General features: G+C 26.2%; 1 protein-coding gene across 4 annotated transcripts in view; it reads left to right on the top strand.

The window, feature by feature from the left end:
- The window catches only part of LOC126897754 (dynein beta chain, ciliary), a 56,048-nt gene that overhangs the window by 22,448 nt on the left and 13,382 nt on the right, over positions 1-20,218 (top strand). For all 4 annotated transcript variants that reach the window (XR_007702182.1, XM_050671603.1, XM_050671601.1 and 1 more), the window contains 26 exons: positions 214-447; positions 1,117-1,295; positions 1,388-1,523; positions 1,592-1,726; positions 1,782-1,901; positions 1,970-2,112; positions 5,546-5,747; positions 7,292-7,516; positions 7,580-7,790; positions 7,977-8,104; positions 8,169-8,317; positions 8,373-8,655; positions 9,503-9,676; positions 9,738-9,930; positions 10,004-10,116; positions 13,305-13,498; positions 15,983-16,202; positions 16,269-16,430; positions 16,498-16,697; positions 16,762-16,918; positions 16,982-17,170; positions 17,359-17,598; positions 18,061-18,294; positions 18,416-18,542; positions 18,835-18,944; positions 19,579-19,731. Coding sequence is in view for 3 of the 4 variants with exons in the window: in XM_050671603.1 (XP_050527560.1) it covers positions 214-447; positions 1,117-1,295; positions 1,388-1,523; positions 1,592-1,726; positions 1,782-1,901; positions 1,970-2,112; positions 5,546-5,747; positions 7,292-7,516; positions 7,580-7,790; positions 7,977-8,104; positions 8,169-8,317; positions 8,373-8,655; positions 9,503-9,676; positions 9,738-9,930; positions 10,004-10,116; positions 13,305-13,498; positions 15,983-16,202; positions 16,269-16,430; positions 16,498-16,697; positions 16,762-16,918; positions 16,982-17,170; positions 17,359-17,598; positions 18,061-18,294; positions 18,416-18,542; positions 18,835-18,944; positions 19,579-19,731 (4,611 nt within the window). In the remaining variant the exon portion in view is untranslated. The remainder of the gene's footprint in view (positions 1-213; positions 448-1,116; positions 1,296-1,387; positions 1,524-1,591; positions 1,727-1,781; positions 1,902-1,969; positions 2,113-5,545; positions 5,748-7,291; positions 7,517-7,579; positions 7,791-7,976; positions 8,105-8,168; positions 8,318-8,372; positions 8,656-9,502; positions 9,677-9,737; positions 9,931-10,003; positions 10,117-13,304; positions 13,499-15,982; positions 16,203-16,268; positions 16,431-16,497; positions 16,698-16,761; positions 16,919-16,981; positions 17,171-17,358; positions 17,599-18,060; positions 18,295-18,415; positions 18,543-18,834; positions 18,945-19,578; positions 19,732-20,218) is intronic.

The raw sequence follows: 20,218 nt of genomic DNA on the forward strand, positions 1-20,218 counted from the left end.
CTAATTTTTTTGTTATATATTCAAAGGAAATACTATGATATAATGTAAAATATTTTTTTTAATTCGTAATTTTTTTAACAAACACAACATTTCTGTGCATTTGAATTTTTATTGAAACATATTATAAATTAAAAGAAGTTTTGCAATGAATTTTCAATAAAAATAGGTAGTGTATATATTGGAATTCAAATTGAACTTATAATTTTATTTTAGGTCGAAAAATGGCTCAACAGAGTACAAATATTAATGCGTCATACAATAAGACAGAACTTTTTCGAAAGTACAATATCTTATGAAGAAAAACCGAGAGAGCAATGGCTTTTTGATTATCCCGCTCAAGTATCCTTGTGTGGTACTCAAATTTGGTGGACAACTGAAGTTAACATTGCATTTTCTAGGCTAGAAGAAGGATATGAAAATGCATTAAAAGATTACCAAAGAAAACAGGTTGTTCTAAAATTTTTATTTATGAACTTACAAAAGAAATAAGCAATTATATTTCTTTATTATTTTGTTATTTAATAAGAAAGTTTCAAAAATATGTTATTTTTTTGTAAATTTCATTGAAATGAAATGAAAAGTAAAAACGGTTAATTTTAGTCTTTAAAACTAAAAATTAAAGATTTTTGTTCTATTATTAAATGAATGATTTTAATACCTAAATAAACGACAAAATCCAATATCAAAAAGTCCAAATCCGTTATTGAAAAAATAATAAATTCACAAAAATTCAAAACCTTACCCAAGAAAAACTTAAATTAAATGCTCTGACATAAAGTATTGAATCCATGAAAATAATTAAGTAAAAATTAAAAAAAAACCATTTTATACATTTACAACAATTGTAAGCTATAAAAAATCCAATATCATAATATTTTTTAATTGCTTAATTAAAAAATAAATAATATATATTAACAAGTTAAAAAAAGTAAGAATAGCAATATATTTTATTGATAACAAACGCCGGCTAAGAGTTTAGTTCTTAAACTGTAAATGGCAAATAAAATTATTGAATAACAACTAAATTATGTATAACAAGTTAAGACTTTTGCATATTGATATTGAATAAGTGACAATTGATTAAATTGTTATCTTAAAAATGAATTTTTTTTGCAGATTTCTCAGTTAAATACATTAATATCTTTATTATTGGGTGAATTATCTAAACAAGATAGACAAAAAGTTATGACAATTTGTACAATTGACGTTCATTCTAGAGACGTCGTTGCAAGGTTGATTCAATCTAAAATTGATAATGTACTAGCTTTTCAATGGCAATCTCAACTTCGACATAGGTTAAATTTAAAATTTGATTTTTCTTCTTAGTATAGAAAAATATTTTTATTTAATAATTAAACATTTTTTAAATGTCAATTAATCATCACAGATGGGACGAAAAAGAGAAGGATTGTTTTGCTAATATTTGCGATGCCCAATTTCGTTATAGTCACGAATATTTAGGAAATACGCCACGTTTAGTCATTACTCCTTTAACAGATAGATGTTACATAACACTGACACAGGTTAATCTTAAATTTTAATTTATATATTTTCTTTAATCCCATCCTACAATTAATGTAATATATTTTAGTCTCTACATCTGGTGATGGGCGGTGGGCCCGCAGGACCTGCTGGAACTGGAAAAACAGAAACAACTAAAGATTTGGGACGTGCATTAGGTGTCATGGTGTATGTATTTAACTGTTCAGAGCAAATGGACTATAAGGTAATATTTTTTTTATCTTCAAAATAATGTTACAAGTAAAATTATTATTTTTTAGTCCTGTGGAAATATTTATAAAGGGTTAGCACAAACAGGAGCATGGGGTTGTTTTGATGAATTTAATAGAATATCTGTAGAAGTATTGTCTGTAGTAGCCGTTCAAGTGAAGTCCATACAAGTAATTTTTTTTTTTTTTTAAATGATAAATGTATAAACTAATTATCTTATTTTAATATTTATATTAAGGATGCTATAAAAGAAAAGTCTTCAACATTCAATTTCATGGGAGAAGTCATTAGTTTAATTCCATCAGTTGGAATTTTTATTACAATGAACCCAGGATACGCTGGTCGAACTGAATTACCAGAAAATTTAAAAGCGTTATTTAGGTGATGACTGAAAATATAAAAATCTAGCACAGTGGGGACGTAGCATAGTTGGGTCCAGTATAAATAATATCTGACAGTAATTAAAATCACCATCATAAAAAACGCTTTGATGCATATCTGTAGATAGTGTTTAATTTTAAAAAATGATGGATTATTCCAGAAGTAACAAAATCTTCGATTTCTTTAGTTATATCCTGATTATAATTTTTATGATTTATAAGTGTAATATATAAATAAATATTTAGTATAGCAATTAAAAATAGTATGAATTTGATATTTAATAATTTAATATTGTAATTTTTTACAAAAATCGTATTTTTTATTAACTTTAATGTCCGTTTTCACCATGAAAATTATATAAAGTCCGAAATTTTTTTTTCTATAATAAAGTATATTACATAAGCTTTAATTTAAGATATATATAAAAGTGTCAGTGTTTCCGGAACACTTTAGACGACGGGATATGCGAAAATAAAAACACGTGGCTAGTGGAGAGTTACAAACAAACATACAGGTAAAACATTAGTTTATTAATATATAGGCGTATAAAAAATATAATTTTTACTCTGATGAAATTTTTTGCAGGCCATTTATTTATAATTAAAACAAATTATTATCTAAAAAGTTCTGTGTCAAGCCCTTCAATTTGTATACATGTTTGATATAAAAGTAATAATTACTTTATAATTTTTTATAAATTCTCCAAAAAAATTACAATACTAAATTATCAATATCAATTTCATACTACGTTAAATTGCTATAATAGATATTTATTCATAAATTATACTTATAAATCAACGATTAATTAAGATTAATGATAGAAATAGGAGTTAATTTTGCTTTTAGAATAATCAAACAATTTCTTAAAATTAAACACTATCTAAAAATTTGCATTGAAGCGATTTTTATGATGATGATTTTACTTACTGTCAGATATCATCTATACTGGACCCAACTATAGCACGTCACCACTGTGCCGCGACCCTCCTGTGCTTGATTTTTTTTTTTATTTAATAATCTAATAAATAATCTATTTAATTTTATTAAAAAATCAATAAAGTTGATGTAATTTTGTATAGTTTATAACAAAACAATTTATCCAATTAAAAGTTATGTGGATATGGTTCTTCCCAGTATTGACGATTCAGAGTTAAAAAAACTCGTATGGGTCTGATTATAAAAAAGTTTTAAACATTATTGCCGTTTTTATATAATGTGCGATAACCTCCATAATGTTTTTATGAATTAACGGGAGATATACCTTATGTTGGGCGTTCATCGTTTCCGCCAAATCTGATTAAGGTAGGTTTTTCGTTTCCACCAAACCGATAGTTTATACCTGTCTATAAATAGAAGCTTGAGAACCACTGGTTAAAATATATGCCAAAATAACCCGATAATAATTATCTACTATTCATTTAATCGAACTTTTTACTATTTTTTTATTGTTATTAGATAGCAGTGCATTGATAATTGTGAATCATTTCATTCATATATTAATGAACGATTTTTTAATATTTTTTAAATTTTAATAAAAAATATTTAGTCTTATAATTACATTAAAATATATAATTTTGATAATGCAGTCTCAAAAAGCGTACGGAATAAAATTGAAATCCATTTCAGAAAAACAAAAGAGACAAGTGATAAATTTAATAACAATGAAATTAGCCGATTTGAATTTGTGAAATTAGTTTTCAACAACTATCGAAAAAATTATAGATCATAGATCTATTTTTTATTATATTATTATTGGTATTAGATATTTTAAGCTTATTGTTAATGTTTGAATTTTTTTCAATGTTTTGATGACTTTTTATTTTCTTAGAAACTATATTTTTATTATTTATTACAAATATATTTATGCATATTTAAGATAATTATCTATTAGAATTTATTTACCTTACGTAAAACGTCATAATTTCTTTATAAAGTTATGCCTATGTGATAAAATAAATAATTATTCAAAACGACGTGACCATATTTAGAGGTGGTTAAGGGGGTCAAAAATTCTTGGGGCGAATATTATTTGATAGTGATGGGACAAAAATTACTTTATTTTGCTCATTAATATTAATGCCTCACGCAAAAATCTTAAATACAGGCCTAAACGTAATATTCAATAAAAGCCAAACAATTTGGTACTGGCAGCTACCTAACCTGACCATATGCTAAAACCGATACTGGATCGTCGTGGTGACCCATAGATAAAACTAAATGGTTCTCAAATTTTTTAGTAGATAGACAGGTAGAAAATTAGTTTGGCGGAAATGATTATCTCCCGTGACTCCAATTACCGAACTGATCTCTCATTTGGCAAATGAAGCCGTCCGTGACCGAGTTTCGAACCTGAGGCAGTGCGCGTCTAACACTGTCGCGTTACCGACTATATTAAAAATAAAGAAAAAGATATAAGGCATTGAAGAAATCTATCATTAACAAAACAATACTCATTTCTAAAGATACTTTTAAGAAAATTGGTATAGTAAAATGAATAAATCAAAATAATTTCTTTTTTGTATTGAAACCTTAGATATTTTCCTTATATTTGATATCAAAAATCTAACACTTAACCTGCTTACAGGGGAGTGTTCAAAATAGAATCTTTTTTACAAAAGTCAACTTTTTCAACTTAACTCTTGAAAATGTTCCAGAAATACTGCGCTTTTTAAGAATATATCAAATTAAAGCTTATATTATATACTATTATATATATATGTTATAAGGAAAAAAATTATTCTGACGACTTATCTTCTATGTGCAATGTGCTGTCGTAGTTAAAAAAAAAACTATATTTGTGTTAAAATTGTCAAGTTTAAATAGCTCTAACTTTTTGAAAAATGTATAAATCAACACAATTTTTTGTTTCTGAACACATTATATATACCTCTTTCATCCGACACACTTGTTATTCAATTGGGTAATTTGCCCTTATACAGAGGCGTCCAAAACTTGAAATATACGTATAAAAAGTAGGACTTTTTCAACTTAAGTTTTGTAAATGTTCCTGGAATACTGCATTTTTTTTTTTGATAATTTCATACTTACATTTCAATTCACGTTTACTATAGATTTAACAAAATTTACAAACACATGATAATTTTTTAAAAAATTTATGGCAGTTTTGAATAAAAAAAATTGAAAAAATGTCAAAAATTGGCGATTTTTAAAGTTGTAATTTTTTTGGAGATTTCCCCCATTTACGGGGAACGTGGGAAATTTTTTTCAATAATTGAGGGTAATTTCTTTGACTAGATACGATTTATGATCTTTTGACGTATCTTTGAGGGAAATCGGTTTGGTGATATCTAAGAAATAGTGGTAACAGACACAAAAAAAAAAACATATCATACTAAAATTGATACCTTCTCAACTTCGTATCGCAGCTAAAAGTACTATAATTTGTATTATTATTAATATGATCCTATTTTAGACCATGTGCGATGGTAGTACCAGATTTCGAATTGATTTGTGAGATAATGCTTGTAGCAGAAGGATTTCAGGAAGCAAAAATTTTAGCTCGAAAATTCATTACATTGTATACTCTGTGTAAAGAGTTACTATCCAAACAAGATCATTACGATTGGGGATTACGAGCTATTAAATCAGTCTTAGTAGTTGCTGGTTCTTTAAAGGTACTCTCATATTAAATAAGGATTCAAATAATTAATCAACTCAAACTTACTCATGATTTTTCTAATAAATTCTTTCATTTTTTAAAACTTTGAAACAATAAAATATTAGTTATTTATTATATTAAAATACATAAAATGTTAAAAGTATATATTATTTGAACAATTGATAATATAAAGATGTTAATAAATATTTAAAAAATTGTCTGAAATTTTAAAAGAATATTTTTAAAAAGTAATTTTACATAATACTTGCAATTGAATGTTAACTATAGTAATTAATATACGGGTGTGTTCATAAAATAACGGGAATTGTTTAAATTCGCAGGTTTGGAGAATCCATTTATTAAAAAAAAATTTTTTATAATGTCCGTACTCATGTTCTTGAAGTATGATAAAATTTTCAACTGGATTCATTTTTTACTTTGTCAGTGGCATCCGCTAAGATTAGACGTGTTTTTATGAGCTCGATGATTTTCGTTTGTTAAAAAATATGGATCAAAGAAGTTGCGTCAAATTTTTTGTAAAAATGAAATTAAGCGTAACAAAGTGTGTGAAATTTTAACAAAGGTTTATGGTGAGTTTGCTATGACTAAAACAAGAGTTTGCGAGTGATATAAGCGTTTCCAAGATGGTCGTGAAGACGTTGTAGATAACGAACGCCCCAGCACATCAACAACTGATGATAACGTGGAAAAAGTGAAAGAAATGGTTATGAAAGATCTATATCTTTCAAATAAATATAAACTGTGTTCTTAATTTTAATGGCATAGTGCATCATAAATTCTTGTCACGAAATCAAACGATAAATAAAGAGTATTATCTACAAGTTCAACGCCATTTGCGTAAAGCAATCTGAAAAAACCCCTAGATTTGTGGCAAACACATTTCATAGCTTTTGCACCAAAATAATGCACCTGTTAATACTTCATTGTTTGTTCGTGAATTTTTGCCCTAAAACAATACTGTAACAATGCCCCAGCATCCATATTCGCCAGAAGTGGTTCTATCTGACTTTTTTTATTTCCGAAAATAAAGAGAACATTAAAGGGTTGTCCCAAAAATCGAGCTTGAGAGATGTTTTAAGGATTGAAAGAATCGTTGGCATAAGTGCGTAATATCTAATGGATACTTTATCGAAGTCGAAAACATTAATGTAGACGAATAAATAAATATTTTTTTTAAAAAATGAAAATTTCCGCCATTTTCTGAATACACTTTGTACATAGTTTGTTCATAAAAGAACGCGACTAATCTTAAAATTAGGCTTTTTATTTTTGAGAGATATAATCAGAATTATTTTTGTATTTCTATAAATACTAATAAATTTTATTCCAATATATTTTATTATTTCATCCTATTATGTATTTTATGTACATAAAATAACTTACTTCAGTATATAAAAATAAAATAAACGGATACGAAAAGATATTAATCTACAAATATCCTTTAATTATAGGATAGAAAACATTCAAAATTAATGAATATACTAATTTTTTTTAAAATTTCAAATATTTTAATGCAACACATTAAATAATTCATTATAGAGGGGAGATCCAGGACGAATAGAAGAAGAAGTATTGATGAGAGCTTTAAGAGATTTTAATATACCAAAAATTATAAGTGATGATGTACCAGTGTTTATGGGGTTGATTGGCGATTTATTTCCTTCAATGGATGTGCCCCGTAAAAGGGATCAAGATTTTGAAAAAACTGTAAAACAAGCAGCTGTTGATTTATTGTTACAACCTGAAGAAAACTTTATATTAAAAGTAATATGTTAAAATATTTGTATTAGGGAAATAGATTAATAGTTTAACCTGATATGATAACAGGTAGTACAATTAGAGGAGCTTTTAGAAGTCCGGCATTCAGTTTTTATCGTAGGTAATGCCGGTACCGGTAAAACAAAAGTGTGGAAAACTTTATTTAAAACCTACCAAAATATTAAACGAAAGCCTATTTATAATGATCTAAATCCGAAAGCTGTGACCAATGACGAATTATTCGGAGTTATTAATCCCGCTACACGAGAATGGAAAGATGGTAATACATGACATTAACATAAGTATTATACATTATAAGCTTATAAGATATTACAAAAATTATCTCAAAACTATTTGTACTGTTATAAAAAATTTTCTGAAACTTAAAAATAAGCAGTATTTTTTTAAAATAAACTAATTGAAACTTGATCTTCACGATTTGTTGATTGACACTTTTTGTGTGTAGGTTTATTCTCTGTAATTATGAGAGAGCAAGCAAATTACCCAAATACATGTCCAAAATGGATTATCTTAGATGGAGATATCGATCCAATGTGGATAGAATCTTTGAATACAGTTATGGATGATAATAAGGTTTGTCATATTAATTTTTAAATATAATATTAAAAAATAAAAAATTCAATATTTATGACCTTAGATACTTACACTAGCTAGCAATGAACGTATAGCTTTAACTACTTCAATGAGACTTATTTTCGAAATATCTAATCTACGAACGGCAACTCCAGCAACTGTATCACGAGCAGGAATATTATACATAAATCCTCAAGATTTAGGATGGAATCCGTAAATTAAACTAAGTTATGTGTCAAGTAACCATTATAACTAAATGAAATTTCAGGTATGTTACAAGTTGGATTGAAACAAGAGAGAATGCGGTAGAAAAAAGTAATTTAGTTATCTTGTTTGATAAATATATTCCATCTTGTTTGGAAAATATTCGAAACAGATTCAAAAAAATTATACCAATAGCTGAGATGTCTCATATACAAATGTTGTGCTATTTATTAGAATGTATTTTGGTACCTTCAAATACACCTATTGATTGCCCTAAAGAATGGTATGAATTATATTTCACATTTGCTTGCATATGGTCATTTGGATCAGCAATATACCAAGAACAAGTTATAATCTAAAATTTTTTTATTTATACAGTGTTATTAAGAATACTATCTTCAATTTTTTCTTAAAATAATGATTTTTTGTACAGATTTAAATTTGATATACTTTTATGAAATATCAAGTTGATTGTAAAAAAACTATTTCTATGGGTAGTTTGAGAAATAATTTTTAAATAGGAACATATAATATTTATATATTATTATTAAACCATTTATTCGAGAATAGATTGAATTAATCTTTGATTGTAGTTAAAATCGTGTATTTGAAGTATTTTATCATTGTTTTACAAAGATTGAAATAAAAAGTTTTAATTTAAAAAAACAGGATAGGTAGTTAAAAGTAGAATTTAATATGAATAAAATTTAAATTTGAATTTAGGATCACACCTGTTATCATGTGTGTTAGATAGTCAGAACTAGCGATTTTAGCTATAGGTCTCAAGAAATGTATATTATGCATAAAAACGTGAGGGGTGCGTAACGTAAAAGTATTTTTACTCTTGCCTTATAAATAAAAAACGTTGCTAAACACTACCCCACTCCTTACCTTTTCGAAATATTTAAATATAATATTTTGAAAAGTAATATCACAAAATATATTATATATTAGTCAAAATTATATTTAATTCAAATTTTAAAAAATTATCCCTAAGACACTTAAAAATAGTTTTTTACAATAAACTTGATAACTATCAAGGAATATATAAAATTTTATTCAATACATTTTCGTGATTAAATCATTTGTTAACAAGAAATTGGCTTAGTATTCATAATAAATCCTGCTGTATATATAATTATATAAATTTTTTTATAGAATTTTATTTAAGAAATTCAAATAATTTTTTTGTAGGTGATTGACTATAAAGTAGAATTTTCTAAATGGTGGGTTGCTGAATTTAAAACAATAAAATATCCTTCCGTAGGTACAGTTTTTGATTATTTTATTGATACGGAAACCAAAGAGTTTTTACCATGGTCAGATATCATTCCTAAGTTTGAATTGGACCCAGATATGCCATTACAAGTAAAACTTAATAATTTTAACATTGAATTGCATTTTTTTATTAATCATCTTTTATTGATAGAATGCATTGGTACACACGCCAGAATCAATCAGAACTCGGTATTTTGTTGATTTACTAATGGATTATAAGCATCCAGTAATGTTGGTTGGAAGTTCAGGATGTGGTAAAACAGTGTTAATTACGGAAAAATTAACTAGTCTTTCAGATAGCTACACTATAGCAAATATACCTTTTAATTATTACACGACTTCAGGTTTGTATATTCCATTACACAGCACTTAATTTAATTTAAAAATTTTATTAATCGGGGAAAAATAAAAATAAAGAAATGCTACAAAAGATACTAGAAAAACCATTGGAGAAAAAAGCTGGTAGAAATTATGGACCACCCGGAAATAAAACCTTAGTTTATTTTTTAGATGATATGAACATGCCTGAGGTAATTGCTTAATTAATTTTCATTGAATTATATTATAAAACCTATTTAATTATTTAATAGAACCTAACAAGGGTAAAATAAACACAATAAAAAATACACAAACATTTATTTAATTGTTAAATTGACACAGTTTAAGATTGATCAAATTATTATTACAAAAATTGAAATTTATTATGGTATTACAAGCCTCGTGTCTGCTGGTAGTGGGGATGCGACTTTAAATATTTGTCAAATTAAATATAATAAAGTAATAAAGAGTAATATGTGAATAAATATATATGTATAATGTATAAATATTTAAAGGGAAATGGTTTTATTTAAAAAAAATGTATGTCGAATGAAAGAAGTAAATAAATAATATTTATCATAAAATAATTGCATTGATCCATATATTTTTCAAAAAGCTCTAGCATTTTAAAATTAAAAATATAAAAAAAAATTTTTTTACAAAATCTTATTAGCTGCGATGCGAAGCTGAGAAGGTATCAATTTTAGTATGATATGGTTTTTTTTTTGTGTCTGTTACCACTTTTTCTCAGATCTCACCGAACCGATTTCTTTCAAAGAAACGTCAAAAGATCACAAATCGTATCTAGTCAAAGACATTATCCTCAAAAAAATTTCCCTCGTTCCCCGTAAATTAAAAAAATTACAAATTTAAAAATTGCTAAATTTTGACAATTTTTCAATTTTTTTTACTTAAAATTGTCATAAAAATAACCAAATCAATATAATTTTTTTTATAAATACATGATGTCTTTACCTTTCATTTAGTATATTTTTTCTATAAATTTGATTCTTTACCTGGCCACAGGGGGAATTGAAAATGACAACTTTATCATAAAAAATTAACTTTTTAAAGTGTTCCGGTTGGGTTTTTTTATATATTTTAAATTAAAAATAATGTAATATACTTTATTATGGAAAAAAAAAAATGTTGGACATTATTTTGTCTTTACGGTAAAAATGGCTACCAAATGCTATTTTTGTGTGCAAATTTTCGATTTTATATTTTACATTTTTATCTTTATAATACTTTAACTTATTGAAAAGTGTATGGATCAACACAATTTTTTTATGCTAAATCATATTTATATCCCTCTTTGATTTGACATACTTTATCTTAAACAGGATATAAATAAGGAAATAGGAGATCAAGTAGCTTTTGGAATAGTCCATCAATTTTTTAAAATTAAATATTATCTAAAGATTTGAATCGAAGCGTTTTTTATCATAGTGATTTTAATCACTGTCAGATATCATTATACTTGACCCAACTATACCTTGTCACTACTGTGCCACAACCCCCCTGTGCTGGGGTTTTTTTTTATTAACTTTGACGAAATCCAACCAGAAAATTTATAAGCGTTATTTAGGTGATGACTAAAAATATAAAAACCTAACACAGTGGGGACGTAGCATACTTGGGTCCAGTATAGATGATATCTGACAGTAATTAAAATCAATACCATAAAAAACGCTTCGATGCAAATCTGTAGATAGTGTTTAATTTTAAAAATTGGTGGATTATTCCAAAAGCAACAAGATTTCCTGTTTCCTTATTTATATCCTGATATATATCCAATTTTTATGAATTATAAGTGTAATATATGAATAAATATTTAGTATAGCCAGTGGCGTAGATACGATTATTTTCTGGAGGGGTTTATTTCATATTAAATTTTTGACTAATTAATATTTAAAGATGTATTTTTTTATTTAAAATTAATTAAATATACATTTTATACAAATAAACATACATTTTTTAAAAAGTTATTGTATTTTAAAATAAAAAATGTAAAATATTACGTTTATATCAGTAAGTTTCAACTTTAAGTAATCATAATAAGAATGCAAGCGAAAAATAAATATAGGTAATTAAATATAGTAATTAATATTACTGGAAATGCCAAATTACTAAAAAAAGTAGATAGATGTATTAATATTATAAATTGAATATGTTTAACTATAAAACTCTATTTTTAAGTGGTTGCTGTAGTCTTGGCAAGTACACCAGTAGTGGGAATCCGCCTTTAAACTAATTTTTTACCGTATTGACAATGCTGCCGGTCGTCCAAACATTGCTCGTGTGTGAATGTGTAACAGCATATACTGAGGGAAACAAGTTTAATATTCGCACATGACAAATGTATTATAACTATTTTATTCTTTAAAAATTGGAATTTTTAATAAAAATGTAAATTTAAGAATATACAATTAATTTTCTTCTTTTATTTAATTTTAATACGGGGTACGATTGTCCTGTCGTCTAAACCAAGAGTTGCCACTGATTACAGAATGTTAATATTTAATTTAAACAACTATTTTTTTTTTAATAGTTGACGATCTTTAATGGAAACAAGTTAAGTGGAAAAGAGAAACGGGGAGTTCCAATAAATTTTTTTAATATACAATTTTAAATATAAATAATATATTAGACTATAATCTTTAAGGCAATGACAACAATCTGCATTGATTCGCAAGTTTATTCAACGGGAGTATTTGTAAAAATTTTTCTTAATAATATCATATTAATAACTTGTTTTTGTATTCTATCTAAATTCATTGATAGCTCAACTTGCATTAGATTTCATATTACTGTTCAATAATTAAGATCTAGAACTTTCAAAGTTTTATTATATATTATATAATAGAGCTTTGTAAATATAATATTACTATATTTACTTGTACATTTATGTTTTCTACTTCAAGTAAAAGATATTTTAAAACATTGGAAAATATTCAATGACAACCCCTTAATTACGCACTATACATGTAGTCTATTCTAATTCTTTTTAATATCTGCACGGACTATTAAACTTAAAACTGGAGCATACACTTTCATATCACTAGGAATAACAAATATTTAGTAAACTTAAATACTTTAACAACATCGTTTAAAAGCAGTAAAAATAGTAGAGAAGTTAAATCTTTGAGGTTCACCAAAAGTGACCTTAAAGAGTTTAAATAGAAGTTAAATTATTTTCACTTGTTGTGAACGACCTATCATAAATAATAACAGTAAGTTCAAGATAGAATCCCTAAAATTTAAAGATTTTAAATTGTGTCCTAAATCATATGGTATACTGAGTTGAATTTTTAATAAAAAAGATATATAATAAAGCTATTTTTATTTTATTTCAATAGTGTTGATAATTGAAATTTTATATAATTTATTAAAATTGTAGGTGGATTCATATGGTACGGTACAACCACACACTTTAATACGACAACATTTAGATTATGGACATTGGTACGACCGAACTAAATTAACTTTAAAAGATATTCATAACTGCCAATATGTATCTTGTATGAATCCGACCGCTGGCAGTTTTACAATTAATCCTCGACTTCAACGTCATTTTTGTGTAATAGCAGTGAGGTATAATTTTGTATATTTTTACTATATATAACAAAAATATTATTCTAACTAAATTAAAGAATCGCAAATAGCAGTATATGAGATATTTTTAACTAGGTCTGGAAACCAAAATCAACCGAGAATCCCAATACTATAGACATACTCTATTAAACAAAAAATCTATATGATAAATTAGTTTAAAACCACTCAGAAAAACCCAATCAATCAGATTGAAATTTTATGAAAAAAATATCAAATTCTTCTAAATTTTACGTATTGTAAAATAGGGCTTCTTTCCATCTTAAATATACCATTGTGACATAAAATAAGTGCTTAATACAAGGACGTCATATAGGGAGGGTCAGGGTGTGCAACCGCACCCCTTACTTTACAAACAGTCCCAATCGGCCTGCATTAATAATGCACCAATTTTTTATACATCCATTCAAATTTCAAAAATATTGTATTATCATGGTTCAATAAACAAATATTTTGGTAACAATTAATTGAGTAAACAATAAATATATCATACTGAACTATTTATATTCGTACCGGACGCAAGATATTGATGTTGATGTTCGTAACAGTTTTAGCTTCAATGCGAATCTGAGAAAGTATTAATTTTACTGTGAGGTATTTATTTATTTATTATTTTTGTGTCTGTCACTACTTTTTCTCAGCTCTCACTGGACCGATTTTTCCCAACTATACGTCAAATGATCACAAATCGTATTTAGTTAAAGATGTTATTCTCAAAATTAAAAAATTTTCCTTCGTTTCCCATAAATGGTGAAAATCGATCAAAAAATTATGATTTTTAAAATCGATAAATTTTAATATTTTTTCTAAAATTTGCCATAACTTATTGAAATATGAACGAATCAAAATAATTTTTTTTTTTGTATTGAAACCTTAGATATTTACCTTTCATTCGATATCTTTTTTTTGGAAATCTAACACTTAACCTACTCACAGGGGAGTGTTCAAAATAGTAACTTTTTTACAAAACTCATCTTTTTCAACTTCACTTTTGAAAATATTCTAGAAATACTGCGTCCTTTAAATATATGGTAAATTAAAGCTTACATTATGTATTATTAGATAAAAACAAAAAATTGTCTCAACAACCTAATTTTTATATGCCAATGACCGTCAAAATTGAACAAAAAACATAATTTTCGTATATAAAATCAATGTTATTTTGGTACTTAAAACTGCCATAACTTGAAAAATGAGCAAACCAAAATAATTTTTTTTATATAAATACCTTAAGTATTTCCTTTTCATTTGATATCAAATTTATAATAATCTGACACTTTACTTGCCCACAAAGGAGGGATCAAAATAGCAACTTTTTTACAATATTCAACTTTTCAACTTAAGTTTTAAAAATGTTCTGAAAATACTGGACCCTTATAACGTATGTCAAATTAAACTTATGTTACGTACTAAAAATTAAAAAAAAAAATTGTCCCGACGACTTATCTTCTTTATGCAAATGGCTGCCGTAGTCAAAATACATGTTATTTTGTGTTCAAATTTTATTTATTTTTGTTTATTTTAAAATACCTTATAAAGGATTGCATTAATAATGTGTCCAACAATTTTTATGAAAGTTGCACAAATCCAACTAACATTTAATATAAATATTCTTCTTCTTTTTCTTTGCCTTAATCCCAACTACTGGGAGTCGGTCATCTATACATCATCTATACTCACATCAGCGGTGCTCATATCACATTCATTTTCCACACTCCTGTATGTCTCCTTTACCTTTAAATATCGGGACCACAGTACTATTCCTCCATACATTTGGAATTTTCCCTTCTAATAAGATTTCATTAAAAAGATCCTTCAAACATCTTATGCTAACATCGCCTAATATTTTCCATACTCGCACTTCATCTGGTCCTACTGCTCTATTCTTTTTCATTGATGCCACAGTTCCCCATACCTCTTTCTCACTAATTAAATATACTAGTCCCTCATTCCACAATAAATATAAATATAAACTTATTTTGATTATTTAACCTCCTCAAAGTTAAGAAAAGTGACTTTGAATTTTTGAAAATTTGTCTAAGAATAAGAACTTTTTCAACTTAACTTTTGAAAATATTCCGGTAACACTGCGTTTTTTAAATATATATTAAAATAAAGCTTATTTTATGTACTAGAAGTTAAAAAAAAAAATTGCAACGACGACCTATTTTTTATGCGCAAATGGCAGTCAATATAGAACAAAAAATAGGAGTTTATTTTGCTTTGGAAAAATCTATTAAGATTATTTCTTATATTCTTATCTTTTTATCTTTCTTAGAATTAAATACTATCTACAGATTTGCATTTAGGATCAGTATTTTACAGATTTTTGGCGTTTTTTCTATGAAGCATCAATCATAACCAGTCTAATTTTTTAAAGAGATACCAATGCTACCTTTTGTTGCTTTTATGCATATGCCTATAAAATAAATGGATGAAAAAAAAAATTAATTTATAAACGGTTAGTTTTCCAGGAACAGAATCATTAACTATTATTTATTCATCAATATTGAATCAGCATTTTGGAAATGTAGAAAATCGAATTCCACAAATAGTATCAAAATTAGCTGATAATGTTATAGAAGCAACTATCTGGCTTCACAACAAAACTAATTCATTTTTCCTTCCAACTGCCACCAAATTTCACTATATTTTCAATCTTAGAGATTTATCAAACATTTTTCAAGTATTTGTTAATATTTATTCTATAACATTGTTACGAATACTTAATAATTTAAATGTTGTACTACAGGGTTTAGTTTTTAGTACTGGTGAATGTCTTTCTTGCCCCGCGGACTTAATGCGTTTATGGATGCATGAATGTCAAAGAGTGTACTCCGACAAATTGGTAGATGAAAAAGATTCTGATGCATTCAGTAAAATGCAAACTGATGCATTAAAAAAGTTTTTTGATGTATCTTACTAACTTTAAACCATTATTAATAATTTTCAAATGCATCGTAAAAGAATAATGATTACAGGAAATAGACGAATGTGCAGTTTTTGAAAAACCAAATATTTACTGCCATTTTGCTCAAGGTATTGGTGAGCCTAAGTATGCTCCTGTTAAGAGTTGGTCAAATCTTACAAAATTGTTGGAAGAAGCTTTGAATTTATACAATGATTTAGTAGGTGCTATGAATTTAGTATTATTTGAAGATGCCATGATGCATGTATGCAGGTAGATGTTATAGTATTATTAATTTTATAAACCATCAGCTATTAATAGACTGTGTTTCCAAAAGAATCAATAGAATTCTAGAATCCCCTCGTGGTAATTGCTTGCTGGTGGGAGTAGGAGGTAGTGGAAAACAATGCCTAGCTAGATTAGCTGCATTTATCTCTAGTTTGGAAGTAGCGCAGATACAATTACGAAAAGGATACGGCTTGTTGGATCTTAAAGTAATACATTTAATTTAATTAACCAATTAATAATAATTTTTATATACTCATATAATTTTAAAGATGGAGCTTTCTAGTTTATACATGAAGTCAGGATTAAAAAATGTAGGAACAGTGTTTCTCATGACTGATGCACAAGTTCCATCTGAATCATTTTTAGTATTGATTAACGATATGCTTTCTTCTGGGGAAATTCCAGAATTATTTCCTGACGATGAAATAGAAAATATAATAGCTGGAGTTCGCAATGAAGTAATATTAAATTATAATAATAAAGAATATCTTTATAATAATTTTTAAATAATTGTAACAATATAATATTCAATGTGCGAAAGTGAAACTTTAATAATAAATATCTTAATTTTTTGTAATTTAACCTTATAAGTTAAGCAAATATATATATTTTTTAATTTATAAAAAATGTTAATTTTTTTATCAAGGTTAAAGGTGCTGGTATCTTAGACACTCGTGAAAATTGTTGGAAATTTTTCATTGATCGAGTCAGAAGGCAATTGAAAATAGTATTGTGTTTTTCTCCTGTTGGATCAGTTTTGAGAGTTCGTAGCAGGAAATTTCCTGCTCTAATAAATTGTACTTCTATTAATTGGTTTCATGAATGGCCACAACAAGCATTAATGTCAGTATCTAATCAATTTTTATCGGAACTTGAAGTCTTACCAGTAATTTCAACAGTCATAAAAATAATATTACTAATCTAAAATAAATAACACAGGACAAAAAAAAAATTCTGCTGTGACAATATTTAAATGAACCCCTGTAAAAAGTTCAGCTTAATTTTTTTATAAAGGAGTGCTATAATCAAGTTTAAAAGCACCAAAAAAACTTGTTGCAGGAGTCTTAAATTTTGTGTAAATCTTTCACAACACAATTAAAACAACTTTAAATAGTTTCAAGAAAAAAAAATTATATTTTTATTAGTTTTTAAGTGTGTAAATATCGCTCAATTACTAATTAGTGATTTTTAAATAGAATAAATTTGATTGAATAAATCTGAATCCAGATTTAGAATGTGTAATAAAATTTTATAGTGGATTCATCTAAACATTGTAAACTGTAGAATTATTTTTTTGACTTGTGTAATTATTGAATGTTCATATAATTGTGAGATATTTGAATCCTAGGAAAATTTTAAAGAATCAGTTGCTAAGTTTATGTCTTATGCACATACTCAGGTGAACACAATATCTCGGGTTTATTTACAGAGTGATAGACGCTATAATTATACGACACCAAAATCATTTTTAGAGCAAATATCTCTTTATTCTAAACTATTAAGAAGAAAATCAGCTGAATTAGCTGGTAAAATTAATAGACTTGAAAATGGATTGGAAAAATTAAAAAGCACAGCAAACCAGGTTAGTTATAAAAAGAAATTAAATTTAGCATCTAAATAAAAGTTTATACTAAATAAAAGCAAGTTTTATATTAATTATTGTTAGATTTCCATGATACTAATTCATTTTTAATTATTATCAGGTAGATAATTTAAAGGCAAAATTGGCTATTCAAGAAATTGAACTTAAAATAAAAAATGATGCTGCTGATAAATTAATTCAAATTGTTGGTGTTGAAACTGAAAAAGTTTCCAAGGAAAAAGCATTTGGTATAATCATTATATATATTTACCTAATGAGACTAGTATTGTATGTTTGTAGTTTGAATTAAGAACTCTTTATCGGTGAAAACTTTTGTGAAATTTTTAAATATAATAAGACATCATTAATGTTAAAAAGGTTGATTATTGTTTTTTAGTGTCTTTTTGTAAATTATAAAGCTCAGTTTAGTAATAATATGTAAGACCATAAAAATACAATTATATTTTACCGTTTGTGAGTTCTTTCTTTAAAACTGATGACTCATACAAAAGCTTAACATAAATAAATCGTATTTAATAGCTGATGACGAAGAAAAAAAAGTCTGTTCAATTGCTGAAGAAGTAAAGAAAAAACAACAAGATTGCGAAGAAGATCTTGTTAAAGCCGAACCCGCACTCTTAGCTGCTCAGGTTATTGTCTATTAGAAAAAAGATTTACGAAAATAGTTAAAATAAGTACATATTTAAAAGGTATTTTTTCTCTTATTTATAATTAGTTCACGTGAGTATGAAAGATAGTTCCATTAATAAAAATTTATAATAAAATATTTTTCCGAAAATCTTAATTTTTTTATAAATGGTTCTTTTTTACCACCTTTTAAATAAATCTTGAACACATTAAATTTGTATTCTGTATAATTTTAATCACTATAAAAATGGAATGATTTTACAGCAAACTAAATAATTATATTACTTAAATTAACCCAACACCAGAAAAAGTGTTTGAAAAAAGTGTGCAGATAATTGTATCTAAGTGCCAATTCGGCGCTGATGATGAAAACGTCGTTATCGAAATAGACGCTTTCGAATTTTTTTTTTCAAGTTCTTTTATATTGTTGAGTTAATTTTATTTATTTTTAGTTAATTATCCATTAGTTACTACTAATTACGGTTATAATTTTTGGGGTTTGATTTAATTATTATTATTTAAATTTTACAATGATTTATTCAGAATAATTAAAAATTATCTGATTAAATAAATTAATTGTTATTTTATCTATAAAAATATCAACAAAAGAATTTAAACTTAATCTGTTTGTTATAGGAAGCTTTAAATACATTGAATAAATCAAATTTAACTGAATTAAAATCATTTGGCTCACCTCCAGGTGTAGTTACAAATGTAACAGCTGCTGTAATGGTACTGTTAGCTCAAAATGGAAAAATTCCAAAAGATCGTAGTTGGAAAGCTGCTAAGGTAATTTTATTAATCAATTAATTTATAAAAGAGTGGTCCACAATGTTTTAACAAATCTAATAAATTTTCATCAACTATTTATTTTTCGTTACTATAAAAAAAAACCCAGCACAGGGGGGTCGCGGCACAGTGGTGCCGTGGTATAGTCGGGTCAAGTATAATGATATCTGACAGTGATTAAAATCACTATCAAAAATAAACGCTTCGATGCAAATCTTTAGATAGTGTTTAATTTTAAAAAAATTGGTGTTTTATTCCAAAAGCTACTTGATCTGCTGGTTCCTTATTAATATCTCGATTAAGATAAAGTATGTCAAATGAAAAAGGGTTTATTAAAAAATATTATTTCTCATAAAAAAATTGTGTGGATACATACACTTTTCAATAAGTTATAGCATTATAAAGTTAAATATAATATAAAAAATAAAATCGAGAATTTTCACACAAAAATAGCATTTGATAGCCATTTTCACCTATAAAAAAAAAA

The sequence above is a fragment of the Daktulosphaira vitifoliae genome, unplaced genomic scaffold (assembly GCF_025091365.1).
Source record: "Daktulosphaira vitifoliae isolate Bord-2020 unplaced genomic scaffold, ASM2509136v1 Scaffold_2, whole genome shotgun sequence".
NCBI classification, from domain to species: domain Eukaryota; kingdom Metazoa; phylum Arthropoda; class Insecta; order Hemiptera; family Phylloxeridae; genus Daktulosphaira; species Daktulosphaira vitifoliae.